The sequence below is a fragment of the Filicampus tigris genome, chromosome 13, assembly GCF_054856515.1.
Source record: "Filicampus tigris isolate MCC_2025a chromosome 13, RoL_Ftig_1.0, whole genome shotgun sequence".
Taxonomy (NCBI): domain Eukaryota; kingdom Metazoa; phylum Chordata; class Actinopteri; order Syngnathiformes; family Syngnathidae; genus Filicampus; species Filicampus tigris.
In genome coordinates this window covers 17440543-17455425 of record NC_141229.1, presented here as the reverse complement: position 1 = coordinate 17455425, position 14883 = coordinate 17440543, and the positions used below count along the sequence as shown (strand labels likewise).

The window sequence follows — 14883 nt, the reverse complement described above, 5'->3', positions numbered from 1 at the left end:
GCGGAAGTACAAATTGTGGTGATCCGGAAGTAGATGTTTCACTGTGACTCAGTCGCTTGGCTTATGCTTAGGCTACATATTTAATAGCTATTTTCTCGATTTATTTCTGGGAGAAAATGTTTCTTACATCCGTGAACTGTGAGTATCCAACGCTTATTCTTTACCTTTAGAAATGTGTGAAACTAGCACACGATTTTAACCTTTTACGAACCAGCGTTACCATGCTAGCATAGTTGTGAAGCTTGTCGTCTTTTAAATGTTCACGTTATTTACACTTTAGCACCTATGTGGTATGTTTGTAAACTCCTCTTGTTTTATGCATCAATAAGTATTCGATGTATAAAGTCACAATATAGATTGAAAAAGAAGCAAGAAGCATTATAAACATCCTAGCTCGCTTGAAATTGTTGTATCACTTACTAACCAACATCATTAATTTGACGGACTCTTTTCATTTCTCAGTGGCAAAGGCGAAATCAAAGTAAGTGACAAATGATCGACACCATTATTCTTTGTTCCCGGAGCAAGGCAGTAACACGAATGTTGTGTGCCCTCTACCAGGACCGTCCTTGTGCAGATGGTGAGCGCTGCGGGGACGGGCTATTTCTTCAACACCAAGAGAAACCGTCTCAGAGACAAACTGGTGCTGCGCAAAAATGATCCGTTTGGTAAGATTTGGCTGCACAGCCAAATGATTTTGGCTCCTACACTTTAGTTCGTATCTTGATTTTGTGGTCAAGATTTTTGGTTCGGTATACTTTGACTCTAAGGAAAATCAATATTGTTGTTGTGTAGGTCGGTAAAAAGTGAAAGAATGTAGGATGTGTTTTCAAAACATTATGTTTAACTCTGGTTATTGTTTTTATTAACTAGACATTTTTATTTAGTTGGAATGTCGTAAATATATTTTGGTCTATATATTCCAGCGGCGTATCGTGACAGGCAGAAACATTTGATCTCTTCTGATGGCAAAAGATAAAATTAACCTGTTGCCATACATACAACAAACTAATTTGCAAATATTCGGGATGCCACGATACGATAATATCCCAGTATGAACCTTACGATACGATAATTATCCCGCTATTGTCGTTGAGGTTGGCGATATATAAAAACTCACGATATAGTAAATAAAAAAAAGGAGCTCGTTGTTTAAAAAAACATCACAATATTCTGTTTTTGTACATAACAGCATTCCCAAAGAAATAGGCTTGGCCAGTCATGCGCTTATTTTTATTTCTATTTCGGGGTTGGGGGGGTTACACCTCTATTACACCGTTTGCAAACCCTGCGTCGTAGTTTCCACCCTTCTAAATACTTGTTACTTGCACTCATTGATCGATCTCGCGCTGGAAACCAATCACACGCCTTGTACTGCCCATGGGTATGTACAAAGCCTCAGAGTCAACTATCTCTTTGAAACAACACGTCTTTCCGTAATATGGCTGCTGATATGGCTTTATTTTTTTCATTTTTATTTTTTGAAGAGTACTTTTTGAAAACCCGCGATGCACTGAGGCCGCAAAACTGGAACCGGGAAGTACCCAGGGATTAACTGCACATACATTGACATTATGCTTATATAAACATATAAATGCAGGCATTGATCTAATTATTTAAAAAAAAAATGTCATTCTTAAAGCCAGAATTGGCTAATTCTGTGTCCAAAAAGTATAGAGGTTATACAGCTGCATATGCGGCCATGAAAATAATCGTAACCTGCTCAATACTGCATTACAGTAGATGTCACACGAATGGCTCTATAAACCTCAGTGCACATTTTCTACTAGTGAAATACAAATAAATGGAACTTGTTTTTCTTGAATTTACATGTAGTCTATAAAATATAAATAATCAAGTATAGAAAGAAACAGTGTGATATGTTTATCTCATTCTCCCTCGTGTGCAAATGTTCATAAATGATTAACAAAGTTACTTTCTTATCAAGTATATCCTAAAATTTTGAATTAATAACAAATTTTAAATAATTTGAAGTTCTTTTGTCAGTTATAATTTTGCTGATTGTATCAGTATTGAGGTTTTTATGCACGTATAGTATCGAAGTCCAAATTTTGGTATCGTGACACTATTCAGTACTATACTTTTTATGTTTCTTGGCTAGTTAACTGAGATTTTTCTAAGTAAAACAGGCGCCGTGGCTAAACAAAGGTTGGAAAAGACTGACCAAATAATTACTCTCCAACGCTCAAGTATGATGACCATTGACAGACTTATTTGTACAATCACAGATATTTCAAACGAGTTGTATGTAATCTCTCCAATGCAGCGGCGTCTTATCATGAAACATCCTTTCGACTGTTTTTTGGTTCGACGCATATGGCAGATTTCATCCCCCTAATATTTGACTGTTTGACAGCCTCGCGCGTGTGTGTGTGGCGTGCTCAAACTTCAGAGACACTTCAGATAAAAGATGTCAACCCTTACAACGGTGGCACACATCCTCCATCCATTGATCAGACAGACACTTCCTCACACGCGCTGTCTGACATACGACGGCAGGCAAAACGTCTTTTTTTTTTTTTTTTTAAATAGTTTGTCACAGTTGGTAGTTGGAAAACGCTAACGGAAGCACGTTTAAATTGATAGTCGGACCAGCCTATAGGCAATTACTATTTGGTCTGGCTGAACAAAATGGCGGATAAACGGACGGCGGAAGAGTACCCTGGCTGTAGGCGGAAGGCGGTAAACGGACTACGATTTTTTTTAGTAAAATGCCCAGTTCTGTGTAAAAGAAAATACAAATTTAACCTACCTTAGTGAAGGAAATAAACAAGTAGAAACAACACAAAGTAACACAGCAGAGTCAGTACTGCTAATTAATGCCACAAAAATGAAGTATCTTTGCATTTTTTGGCAGCGAGGGCATGAGCAGAGCAGATCTGAAAACTCATCCGAATGCTCCGATGTGTCGATTTGATTAAGCAACTACAACAGCAAACATGGAGAGATAACATTTCAACAGAGCTCCCTGAAAAATCTTAGTGCATTAAAGAAAAGCCAAGAATAGATGAGAACGTGATGCTCCAGGGATCGGGATCATCTTAAACTGAATGGGTTAAAACTAAGGGAAAAAAGACATGGTTTATAGCCCAAAATAGACAGTATGGGGACCATCATAATGTTGCTGATAGTCTCAAGGTAGACAAAAAAAAAACATTTTCCAGTGTAGGTTACTGTATCAGTTTAGTTTTTTTCAGAGGACCATAAGTTCAGCGATTTATGCAACTGCCTAGAGTATCTCATGCAGTGTTGTATGCCTTTGCCTTCAAAGAACAACAAAAGCTGTCTGCAACCCTTGTGCACAAGAAAAAAGCTGAGTACCGGTATCTTGCTAAAGACTCTAAAGAATTCCAGCATGTGTCCAGGTCAATGGTGATGTGTGGAATTAGTAAAAAGAGACTCAACTCAATTTAAATTTCCCTTTTTCTGCCCCCGACATCAGTCTTATTTTCTTTGCTCTGTACAATTGTTTTTTGGTTTTTTTTCACCCTAAATTTCAAATGAGCTTTCTCTTGTTACAGTGAACAAGCACGTCCTGTTCTTTGAGAAGCGGAAGATCAGATCTGTTTGAAATGGACCTCAACACATGGACAATAAACCTGCAGCGTTTAAAACAGAACATTTGCCTGGTGGATTCCAAAAGAAAACCGCAAGCTGGACATGTTTTCCATGGTCCCGTCTTGCACCAGGCCAGGATGACAGAAGCGTCCGGACATGATTCTGCTTTGGGATAATATATTTATTATTAACAAGTCCTTCATGTTTTATTTTATTTTTGTTTTTATCAACCACAAATTGAGTAATCTATAACCACACAATCAATTTCATTGTCAGTTATGTGTCCGTCACCAAGTTACCATAAAATGCTATCCAAAACATGTTCAATTGACAAATGCTTTGTGTGCGTTACTTCAGCTTGCTCCATTGCACATTTAAGTTGAGGTGATTTTGTTCGCCTTTATATACACAGTTAGTGGTCATTCATTGGTTGTTCAGATTGCTCAAAAGAAGCACATTCATAAGAATTCAATAGAAGGCGGGTTCCTGTTTCCAGTGAGACCCATCAGAATAGAATTGCCGCTCTCAGAAGAGCTCATCTGCTAAGTCCCGTTTGTGTGGATACGATGACTGCGTGCCCATGGACTGCACGCTCACTCCTGCCACTTGACCTGCTCTCCGGGCCACCTCCTCTAATTGCATTGTGGGATAATGAGCCATGTAATATGCCAACGCTCCGATGAAGCTGTCTCCAGCACCCTGTGAAGACAATTGGAAACAACGCCTTATTTCATGTCGGCCGTCTTACAACAATTACAACACGAAACACTCCACTGGTATGCACATGCAATATAAATGTACATAATGATTGGGCTGCACTTGGACGTGGTTGGTTTAAACCATTTATTGTGTAATTTGGTGAAATGGCAGAAGGAGAAAGATTAAAAAAAAAAAAAAAAAAAAAAGTAGGAGCTGTCACCAGTAGGGGGTGCTATGATATGACCCTTGAACCATGTCTTCCCATCCAGTTAACTGAATTTGTGCGGTACCAGAGGAAGAATATGTTAAGAACCAGTGAGTTCCTAAACTACCAATGAACATTTTTAACCTTTTCTGGCATTGACCAAAGACCTATAGAAAACAGTTGGGATTTAGGTCAACATGTAAGGACAGATAGAGCCAATTATCTATCGATAGAGATGGAATGTGCTGCCTGCACCCTGAAGAAGAAGTGCGAGGGGGGGGGGGGGTCTGATGGGAAAAGGCACAATGGCATGTTGTGACCTGCTCGCCTGGTATAACCGTAAACACAGACCCCCTCCGCCACCCCCACCCGTTCTCACAAGTCCACTCTATTACTCATCACTTTGGCTCTCAAAAGATATTGCACTCTGGTCTGGGGAAGTTCTGTCACTCAGTTCAACCTCAGCGTAACCCTTTCAGGGCCTCACCAATGAAGGCATTGTCATTTATGTGCAGATGATTCAGGGACATGAGGCAAACAACTAGAAAACACAACCAAGTCCAAAAGGTCAGAGGAGTTGGGGACATGCCCAGTTAGTAAGGTTGTGGAAAACACTCAGGGCCCAACAGTGCTGCTGAAGGACACATTTAAAGGCAATGTATACAAATCAAGTTTCCAAAAGAAATGTGTCCGTCCACTCTTCTGGCCCGCACAATGGGTGTGACTTCTGGATTGTTGAGATGCTGGAAAGAGTGAGATCAGAGCGCAAACATTTCACAGGACCGCTGGAGCTCCATGTTGTGTTTATGTCTTCTGTCTGGTAGCTGGGCTGGGCCATGACATAGCACAGTGTTTAAGGCACTGATGATTTCACTGTTTTGACCATTTGTTCACACATTAGGACTGCAACAGTGATTGCTATTTATGGGTTTTGAAACGCATAACCATTTCTACAGTATGTTGATTAAGCCAGGTACTACTACTTGATGACATAAGAGAAATAAATACCGGAAGTCATTTAATTTCTCTGTTAAGGCCGTCCCTGTTGTGATATACAAATAAATCAACCAATTATTTTTTGGGTGAAAATACAACAAGTCCTGCATAAGCACTTTTAAAAGATATTTCTAGAATTGAAAGCCTGGACTAAATGGTCAGTTATGATTCTCACGAAAAAAAAAGAGCTTTTTATGTGCACTTGAATATAATTTTGAGAAATTACTAATGGGACTGACGGAATTAATTCTGTTCGGAGAGAAAAGCAGCAATTCTTAGAATGTAGTGATTTTCAAAATTGTGACACATTAATGAGCGGAATGCTTGCAGTTCGGGGGTTCATTTAAAACCGTTTTGTGCAAAATATCTGATTTGGAAATTATTACATTTAAAACTGCATGTTTCCTTCTTGAGACACTGAAAGGGGAAGTCAACTCCAAAATGTTCTTTGCATTAATATGTTCTATCTGCCCCCACCAGTCTAAACACGGCATTCTGGTTAATATTGCGTTTGTGGAATATGAAATAAGCAGCAAACCCACTCGTTTTTATCCATCTCAGGAGGCGGCCATTTTGCCACTTGCAGTCATCTTAAGAAAGAAAACAGGTGAGGAGTGGTTGGTCGTTACCTGAGCCCTTAAGCACCGTGATGTCATTTTCAGTTGACAGCAAGTGGCAAAATGGCCGCCCCGCGATGGCTTTTGCTGCTTAATTCATATTCCACAAACGCAATATTAATGTTTAGACTAGTGGGGGCGCATACAATAGTATTGTACAGAAAGGTTTTGATTTGACTTCTCATTTAAAGCGTACATAACATCTTTTATACTCAGGTAGATAATGAATTCATTCAGACGGAATTGAAATTTGCTATGCCATCATGGTCAAGTGTACTTTCATTGTAATGTGTAGTAGATGGCAACATAATAGAGAAACAAATAAATGCCATACGAAACAACTTGAATAGTACTCTTAATCTGCTATTCACTGTTTGGGATTTGGAAAATGACAAAAATAGAACCATATTGTATTTGTGTTTGTTAGTCTGACAAAATTGTGGTGATTTGCAGCTACTGCAAATGGCAGCATCCACTCTGACAAGAACAGCTAGACGGTGGCTTCAAGGGTGAACAGATATGAATTTGTCTATCTGATTTTTTTTTTTTTAATGGAAATTTGCAACAGGCAACATCGAATGAGTTCTTGCTCAGTGCCACCCTCCACAAAGTTTCATGAAAATCCGCAGTGTTGTTTTTGCGTAATCTTACGAACAAACAAAGGGCGATCAGAACAATACCGCCTGGCCTGGAGCTTGGCAAGGTTACACAACAGAGCCATGTCTAAATACTGTATGCACTTGAGTCTTGGTCCCAATTTTCCACTCCTAACTTGACGTCCAAGGTTCCATCCAACCTTTGTCTGCCTCACTAACGTCTTCTTCTCCAAGACGACCATGTGAGTGTATTTACTGTATGAAGCTCACCAAGGCTGACAAGCGTTGCCCCCTTCAGCCCCGCTGCCACTGCCCTCGACACACTTTGGTGAAGGTTAGATCTGGAGGCCTGTCAATCAAATGACACAAGCGCTCGCCACGGATGAGCACTGATGCTCACATGGGTCGCCTCCGTCCAACGCTGCTTGACCTTTGTGACTTTCTTCTGCTTGCACTCAGCGAGCGCTCAGCCTTAAGTTTGAAATTATAACAGGCAGATGCGATTATGTAAAGCTCACCAAAAAAAGATTTCATCAGCTTGGTAGATTTGCAAAGTAGAAATACACTTACAAGTCCAATTTATTTGCTTTGTGTGAGTTTAAGTTCTCTCACCTCCCCCACATTAAGTCAATTATTGTACATTGACTTGAATTGAATTTAATACTACGGACAGAATCAAGGAAACAAAACTGTTGAACGTGTCTCCGACTGCAGCTGCCGAGACACGTTTGACTTGTTGGCTTTTGCAGAACGCCACAGAAATGTGGGCTGTGCCTAGAGTAAATAAGAAGACAAACTAGCGACAAAAACAACAGCACCGCCCCCGCGTTCGGACTGACAAGTGTTATTGTGACAAAACAGGCTTTCATACTAGTACTTGTTTGGCTCTCAAAAACAGTTTTCATTTCTACACAAGAAAATGCAATTGTTTTGCTGCTTATTTAGAGCAAGTACTATAGGAAAAAACAATTTCTGCGGGAAGTCAAGCCACTACTTTCTGCATACAGTACATTACGTGTGAAACTTGGGACAGCACCCAGGAAAACGTTTTGTCATACGATATGGCATGACTCCTTCTTGGGACTGGCTCCAAGTCAGCCCTTAGTCTTTGTTCGCACTGCAGGCCCATTCCCATGTTTTTTTTCTCATGTATCAGATTTTTTCATGTCAATGTGAACAGTACAATTCAGTTGTTTTTCAAATCCGACGCAGGTCTCTTTAATATATGTATATATAATATATCTAATATGTTTCCAATGTGACTTGGGATGGGTACCGAGCCCCGGTACTAAACTGGCCCCGAGGCTAAATTATTAAACGGAAAGTCAAGTCAAAAATATTCCCTTTGTAGAATATAAATTAAACAGCAAACCCACCCGCTTTTATCCATCTCAGGGCCATATTGCCACAGAGCTGCCAACCTATTGCAATTCACTTCCAGAACAATTTGTCTGAATTTGCATAATTCTAACCTTTTGTCAAGAAATTTGACGCCGGGACCCCAATACTGCCGTATATTTTGTCGTAGGATTTTTTTTTAAATCTGCAAACCGTTCAATAACACAACATAATCATTACTCTATAATCATAATTTGTTATTTTAATGTATTTATTGTATCAGCCATGTAAAGATGAGAATGTAGTCATATAAAATTAAATACAAAAATATTTTTACTTCACATGGATTTTATTGTGCTCCGACAGCAATACATCCATGCATCCATTTTCTGATGCTCTTCCTCGCTAGGGTCGTTATTCAGAAATTTAGTTTCTTTAAAGAGGGAAGTCAACTCAAACATTTTTTTTCCAGAATATGTTCTATGCAGGTCCACTAGTTGAAACAAAGGCATTCTGATAAATATTGCGTTTGTGGAATAAAGCAAAATCCACCCGTTTTTAGCCATCTGTTCGGGCGGCCATTTTGTCACTTCTGTCGACTGAAAATGACATCACAGTTGCTCAGGGCTCAGGTAACGACCAATCACAGTTCGCCTGTTTTCTGAAGCTGAACCATGATTGGTCGTCATCTGAGCCCTGAGCATCTGTGATGTCATTTTCAGTCGATAGCAAGTGGCAGTTTGGCCAAATTGTACAACCTGAGGGATGTTGACTTTAGCACTTCCATTTTAGTTGCATTTTATTGTATTGTATTGATGTGCAAGAACTAGCACTGTTGTCCCTGGTCTATTTTGAGTGATTACTAATTGTAATTTTCTGTATGCTGATTGTAATGCTGGATTGGAAATTTTGTTTCACAGAGGTTCAAGAAGCATCCTCCTCCTGCGATCTCGACTCCCATCTTGCAATGACAGATGGTGCAGACTCCTGAAGCCTACAGCCTTTGTGAATGAAAGGCACCCTGGGGAGAGCCAAGACCATCTCAGGGGCAACGCTGACTCACAGTGGCTTCTATGTCCGGAAGCTTCCAAACAGCCGGGGACGACTCCTCGGAAGTAACAAGGGAGGAAGCTTCGCAGATCAAACGGGCACTTAATTGGACCAATTAGCCCACTTGCATCTTTGATCCATCCGCAAGCTAATCTTTAAAGGGGAAGTCAACCCAAACATATTTTTCCCAGAATATGTTCTATGCAGGCCCACATATCTAAACCCGACATTTGTGGAATATGAGAAATTCACCCATATTTTAGCTAGATCAGGTGGCGGCCATTTTGTCACTTCTATCGACTGAAGAGGACATCGAAGTTGCTCAAGGTTCAGATAACGACCAATCATGGCTCAGCTTCAGAAAACAGGTGAGCCGTGATTGGTTGAGATGGCAGGTGCATTTTGCGGCTAAATTTATATTCCCCAAAAGCAATATTAATCAGAATGCCGTATTTCAACTAGTGGGCCTGCATAGAACATATTCTGGAAAAAAAAAAACATGTTTTTTGGGTTGGCTTCCCCTAACACTTTTGTGTTTCTCACTTATCTGCGGGACTGCGCAAGACACACTGGCAGTGGACAGGACCAACATCTGGCTTGCTACACAGCAGCTGCTCTGTACACGTGTAATCCATTAAAACAAGGTGATGTGGCAGTTTTCTAATTGTGTCATCCTAACCCAGACTGTACTCTGCGCAGGAATGCAACGCTCAGGCGTTATTTTCCCTTTACCATTGAGTTCCAGGAAGGAATCATTCAATTGCTCCATGGTCTCTCCAGTCATGAGAGAAAAAAAACACTATGACTAATTTGATTGCCGAGACCCACCGTGTAGCAGCTGTAATGTCTGGATTAGAAGGGGCTGTCTACCTTTATTTAGTCTTTGGGGTTGGACCTCCTGGAGCGGAACAGAAGAATCCAAGGCCACCCAAGTCCCGAAAATGTCATGTATGAAAGCGTGTGAATTATAGCTTCAGATAACTCCCGACACAAAACAGCCCAGACTCTGAGCTCAGAAGAGGGAAGCCTGTGTTCAATTTATAACAAAAGGAGGCTTGCGTGTTTGCTTTTGTCTTTTAAAAAAAAATTTTTTTTTAAATCCCGATTCATGACCCTGACTCAGTATATACTGTAATTACTCATGGCGTCTACATTGATTCACAGGAGCACGGCGTTACAGAATATATAATTCTGGACCAAGTGGTCTGCTTTCATTTAGGTAAGGGCAGTGCTGGTACGCAGCGGTACGTCGTACTGTACCGGCACTTCTCAATTTTAGCCTCTAGCGTACTTGCGTCTTTTTATGGTGTACTGGGACATCTCATGATCCCACAGTACCCTCTCTTGTTCTATTTCCCTCTTGCACTTTTAGATACTTGTAGGCCTCCTTCAGTAATTCGGGTACCCCCCCCCAAAAAATTAATGAAATAAAAATAATAATGAAAATTCTGCCTTCGGTGACAGTTTACTTGGTGTGCGCGCCGTCATTAGACATTTAGACATGTCAAGAACTCTGCAAACATACTTATAACGTAATGTGCCACCAACGCTAACTTCAAAATACCAAATAATATTGTACATTGAAGTCAATGCAATAGCCTTTGTGGGTCTTTATTTTGAAGTTGGCGTGGTGGTGTGACTGTTAGCGTCACTTAACTTGTCTTTTAGACATTTTAACTTGCCTTATCACAGATTTTATAGCCATTTCAACGTAGCTACCAATATCAACACGTCATCCCAACATCATATTCAATCGCTAATTTAGGATGTGAAGAAACCGCTAGTTGAGTTGCGCCATCGTTGTATGATACAGCAAAAGTCTCGGCATCTCGGGGCCAGCAGTTAGCCGCTATCAATGAGTGCAAAGCAGGCAACAGCAAGTAGTCCGACGGCTGTTGCTTTGCTTCTTTCATTTCTTCTTTTTAAATGATGTGGACATTGGCTAGTTTGTAAGTCACTCTCCATGTTTGAAGGAGGAAGATGTACGATTGGGGATGCAAGGCAGTGACACAAGTAACTCGAAAGCTCAATAGACAGCAGTTTTAAAACAGCAAAAGTTTTAAAAACAAATTTCATCAGGACGTGGCTTGGAACAAAAGACCACAACCTTTTTTTTTTTTACTTTCTTGCTTGATTGTGTTTTTGTCATTCAGAAAACGTTGCATATTTCAGTTGTGTTTGTTATGTTATATTGTATTTAAAGTTGTCTTACATTATTGTGCACTTCCGCTATTTGAAATAAAAAAGATTTCTGGATTGAATGATGATCTTGGTGTTTTTGGGCCGGGAGGGCCCCCATCTTGCTTAGGGCCCCCTAGGTGACAATAAACCTGCGTTTATTGCATCACAAACTGTTTGTTGTTTCTGTCTGGCAACAACACAACGTTTTCCTGAAATAATGTTCGATTGCTAATTATGGGCACTAAAAAAAACAACTTAATTATGCTGTCACTATTTTCCGGCAGCTGTTGCCAGCGTTTAGCGGCGGCTCGCAGAGCTCAACTTAATAGACCTAAATGACTGCACATTTTGATGATGACAGCCTGACACAGTTGCTGTTCCTACAGACCACTTTTTGATGAACCAGGCTTACTGTACTCAAGTGTGTTGTTCTAGCTAGTCACTTCCTCTCATAGACGATAATCTAAGGGGACAGATTTATCTAAATTCTCTCTAATGTTTCTAGAGAGGATAATAGTGCGCTGCTATGCAGTTTAAATTGAAGTATAAAATGTTAATTATCTAAATATTAAAACCAGTTGACCGTTTATTATTAAATGGATCGTGTTTTTTGTCTTCTGTATGTAGCAAAAAAAAACATCTTTTGTTTTTATTCAAATACAATATTTGATTCGTATTTTCAGTAGGATATCTGAATAAGAAAATATTCGATAGCCGCAGCTCTAGTGCGTACCCTGCTTTCGTAGAATGTGCCTTTAGTCACAGAATAGGAAAACCCTCAGTGCTCAGACCTGCAGTAGCTTACCAAATACATTTGCAAAGAACCCCAAATGACTCATTTCAATTGATATTAAAGCACTACAGCGTAATAATATGAATTCAAATCACAGTTATTTCAAATGAGAATGGCAGAAAATAAGCACATGTGTCGACAAGTTTGGTTTCTTTTGAACTCTTTAAAACTTGTCACCACTGCTTGAAAAAAAAAAAAAAAGAAAAAAAGAAAATCAAAGCTGAAATAACAGAAGAGTTCATCATAACCAAAAACACACTCTTTCCCATGCAGGCTCAAAAGAAATGGAAACCCAGATAACGACGGTCTTTTTCCCCACTCCAGTAAAAGGCCTTACTGGAAGAGGGATTATTTTGTCCAAAGGGGAGTTAAACACCCCCCAAGTTATGGGCCCATCAAAGAACAGAAGGGCCAGTGTGAATGTGTGTGTGCGCGCGCGTGCCTGTGTGTGTGTGTGTAGTGGGGGATACACAGCAGGCCTAACCACAGCGAGGTTTGCGCTGCTTTCTGCTGACTGATGCATACAGGCCCAAAAGGTGAGTCACAAAAGTGGATGGGGGGGGGAGATGGTGAATAATAAGGGCAGTAATGTGTGTCTACTTCACAATGCGGGGGCACAACAGAGGTAACACAGCACCCAAGAAAGTGAGTTGTTTGTTCCTCAAATGCCATGAGTGATTTAGGCAAAACAAAAGGATGCGGACGTTTAATTCAAGCACAGCGTCGCCTCCACTTTCTCACATTGAAGTTATATACAGGTATACGTATATAAATCATAGCATAAATAAATAAAACATTCACACACACACACACATATACATATATTTAGATACATATATATATACATATACACACACACACATATATATATATATATATATATATATATATATATGGAATGGTTACGTTTAAAGAGATTTGGGGGGTTTCTAAGTATTTTGTACATAGAGTAGATGCGGTTGAGGATGAGTCACTAACCATGTTAATTATAGCACAATAAATGTCTCAATAGCGAGGTGACTCAGCAGCAGAACCAATGACACAAACAATTAAATAGCCTCGCTTATGATCTATTCCAAGTTGTAGAAAACAACACATCAGAGGCATGAAACACAAAGCAACACACATCACAAGTGAGACGCTGGTGCTGAAAACATGCCACTGAGGTTGGTGTGAAACAACTCAAACATTTCTGGCCTCTCACAAAGATTACAAACTCATTCACCAAAGTTCTTGAAGTTCTCCACTGTGACAAAAGTCATATATTTTTGCTTTTTTTTTTTTTTTTTAAAGTCAGGACAAGAACTTTAAATTTCTGTAAACCCACTCCCCCAATAACAACAACAACAACAAACAACTGTAACTACTTTTTTCAGCACAGTGATGAGCGTGAATATTAATCATATTTATATGTAATAATGGTTTAAAGAATTATTCGTAAACTGGTGTGAAGAAGCAATTGAAATATTTTTCAAAGTGCCATGGTATTACTATAAATAATGTGCATATAAATATTGAATTCATGAACTAGTAGAGTTGTAAAACAAACCATTAACTATTCTACTTACATGCTTAGGAGGTAAATAAGAGTTGTGATAAATATGAACTAATACTGAGGTAAATTTTACAACAATTTTAAAACCTCACTGATATGATGATGATACATATCTTGACCATATAATCCCAATTTTGGTTATACAGACCGATCACCTGTATTTATCTGAATGTTGTCTATAAGATTCATTGGGAAATTAAGGGAAACATCAATATGTTATGTACAAAATTGTCATTTATCCATACTTGGCTCTGTCTTGGTGTAGGCCACAAAATATTGTCTTAGTTTGAGTTCGTTTTTTGCATAATCCAGGTGAAATAATAATAACAACAACATTAATACTTCTATTACGACCACTGTACAAATACAAATATTTTAAAATGTTAATAGCTGCACTGTTTCTTTCTTTAATATTTCTGTAGTATAATAATTAAAAAATATATATATATCAATTTGATATAGTGATTTGGAACAGTAAAGCATTATCACAGTGATGGTGAATTCTTGGAATCAGATGATCACGTATGTTGCGAATGACGTGTCATGCTTACTGTGGTGTCCACTGCCGTGACTGGCGTTGTTGGAACATGCTTCGAAGTAGACTCTGGTGCCTTGAGCACCACACATCCTTGGGCTCCCAACGTGATAATAACTGTGCCGCATCCTCGCCTCAGCAGCTCCCGGCCGGCACAACGTGCCTCCTCCACGTTATTTACTGATGAACCTGTCAGCAGCTCAGCCTGGATGGAGGTACAAGATGAGAAATGTATTAGAGTTATGATGAGTCGGAGCGTCAAACAACTGGAGTGGAATACTGAAAGGATTAATATAGTATTTAAATAAGACAATATATTGGGAACGCAGCCCTTGCTTGTTGTTTTCGATAGTTAATCTCTTGTGTGAGCCATTCTTGAATGAGTCAGCTTCTAATTACACACTGGGTGCAGTCATATGGATTTCTAGTCCAAGCTTTGCTCAATATGTCAGCACTCTGTGGCACAAAGATGTTTGGTGGGAACGTCATTTGACCGTGTTGCCGCATCTGGAGGCAAATTGTCTAAATTGGGAACAAAGCATATTGTATTATTATTTTGTAGATGTTTTTAGATATTCTCTGCATCAATGTCGATGTGTGACATATGCTTCAGATGACACACAAAAAAATAGCAATAAATGTAACTTCATATAAGGTATCTAATGTGATGTGTGATTTGAAATTATTTAGTTTAGTAAGTAATTCAGTGATGGTGCATTCGACAATATTTTTATTTAAA

General features: G+C 39.4%; 2 protein-coding genes across 2 annotated transcripts in view; one reads left to right on the top strand and one right to left on the bottom strand.

The window, feature by feature from the left end:
• mrpl33 (mitochondrial ribosomal protein L33) lies at positions 1–3899 on the top strand. The gene is made up of 4 exons (XM_086050220.1): positions 1–138; positions 463–481; positions 562–668; positions 3543–3899. The coding sequence occupies exons 1-4, from the start codon at positions 117–119 to the stop codon at positions 3590–3592; spliced, it is 198 nt and encodes a 65-aa protein (XP_085906346.1). The 5' UTR covers positions 1–116; the 3' UTR covers positions 3593–3899.
• The window catches only part of rbks (ribokinase), a 43761-nt gene continuing 32617 nt past the window's right edge, over positions 3740–14883 (bottom strand). Inside the window, exons 8-9 of the mRNA XM_086050219.1 lie at positions 14161–14349; positions 3740–4278 (exon numbers count right to left, since the gene is read on the bottom strand). Of these exons, the coding sequence (XP_085906345.1) occupies positions 4105–4278; positions 14161–14349 (363 nt within the window). The 3' untranslated portion in view covers positions 3740–4104. The remainder of the gene's footprint in view (positions 4279–14160; positions 14350–14883) is intronic.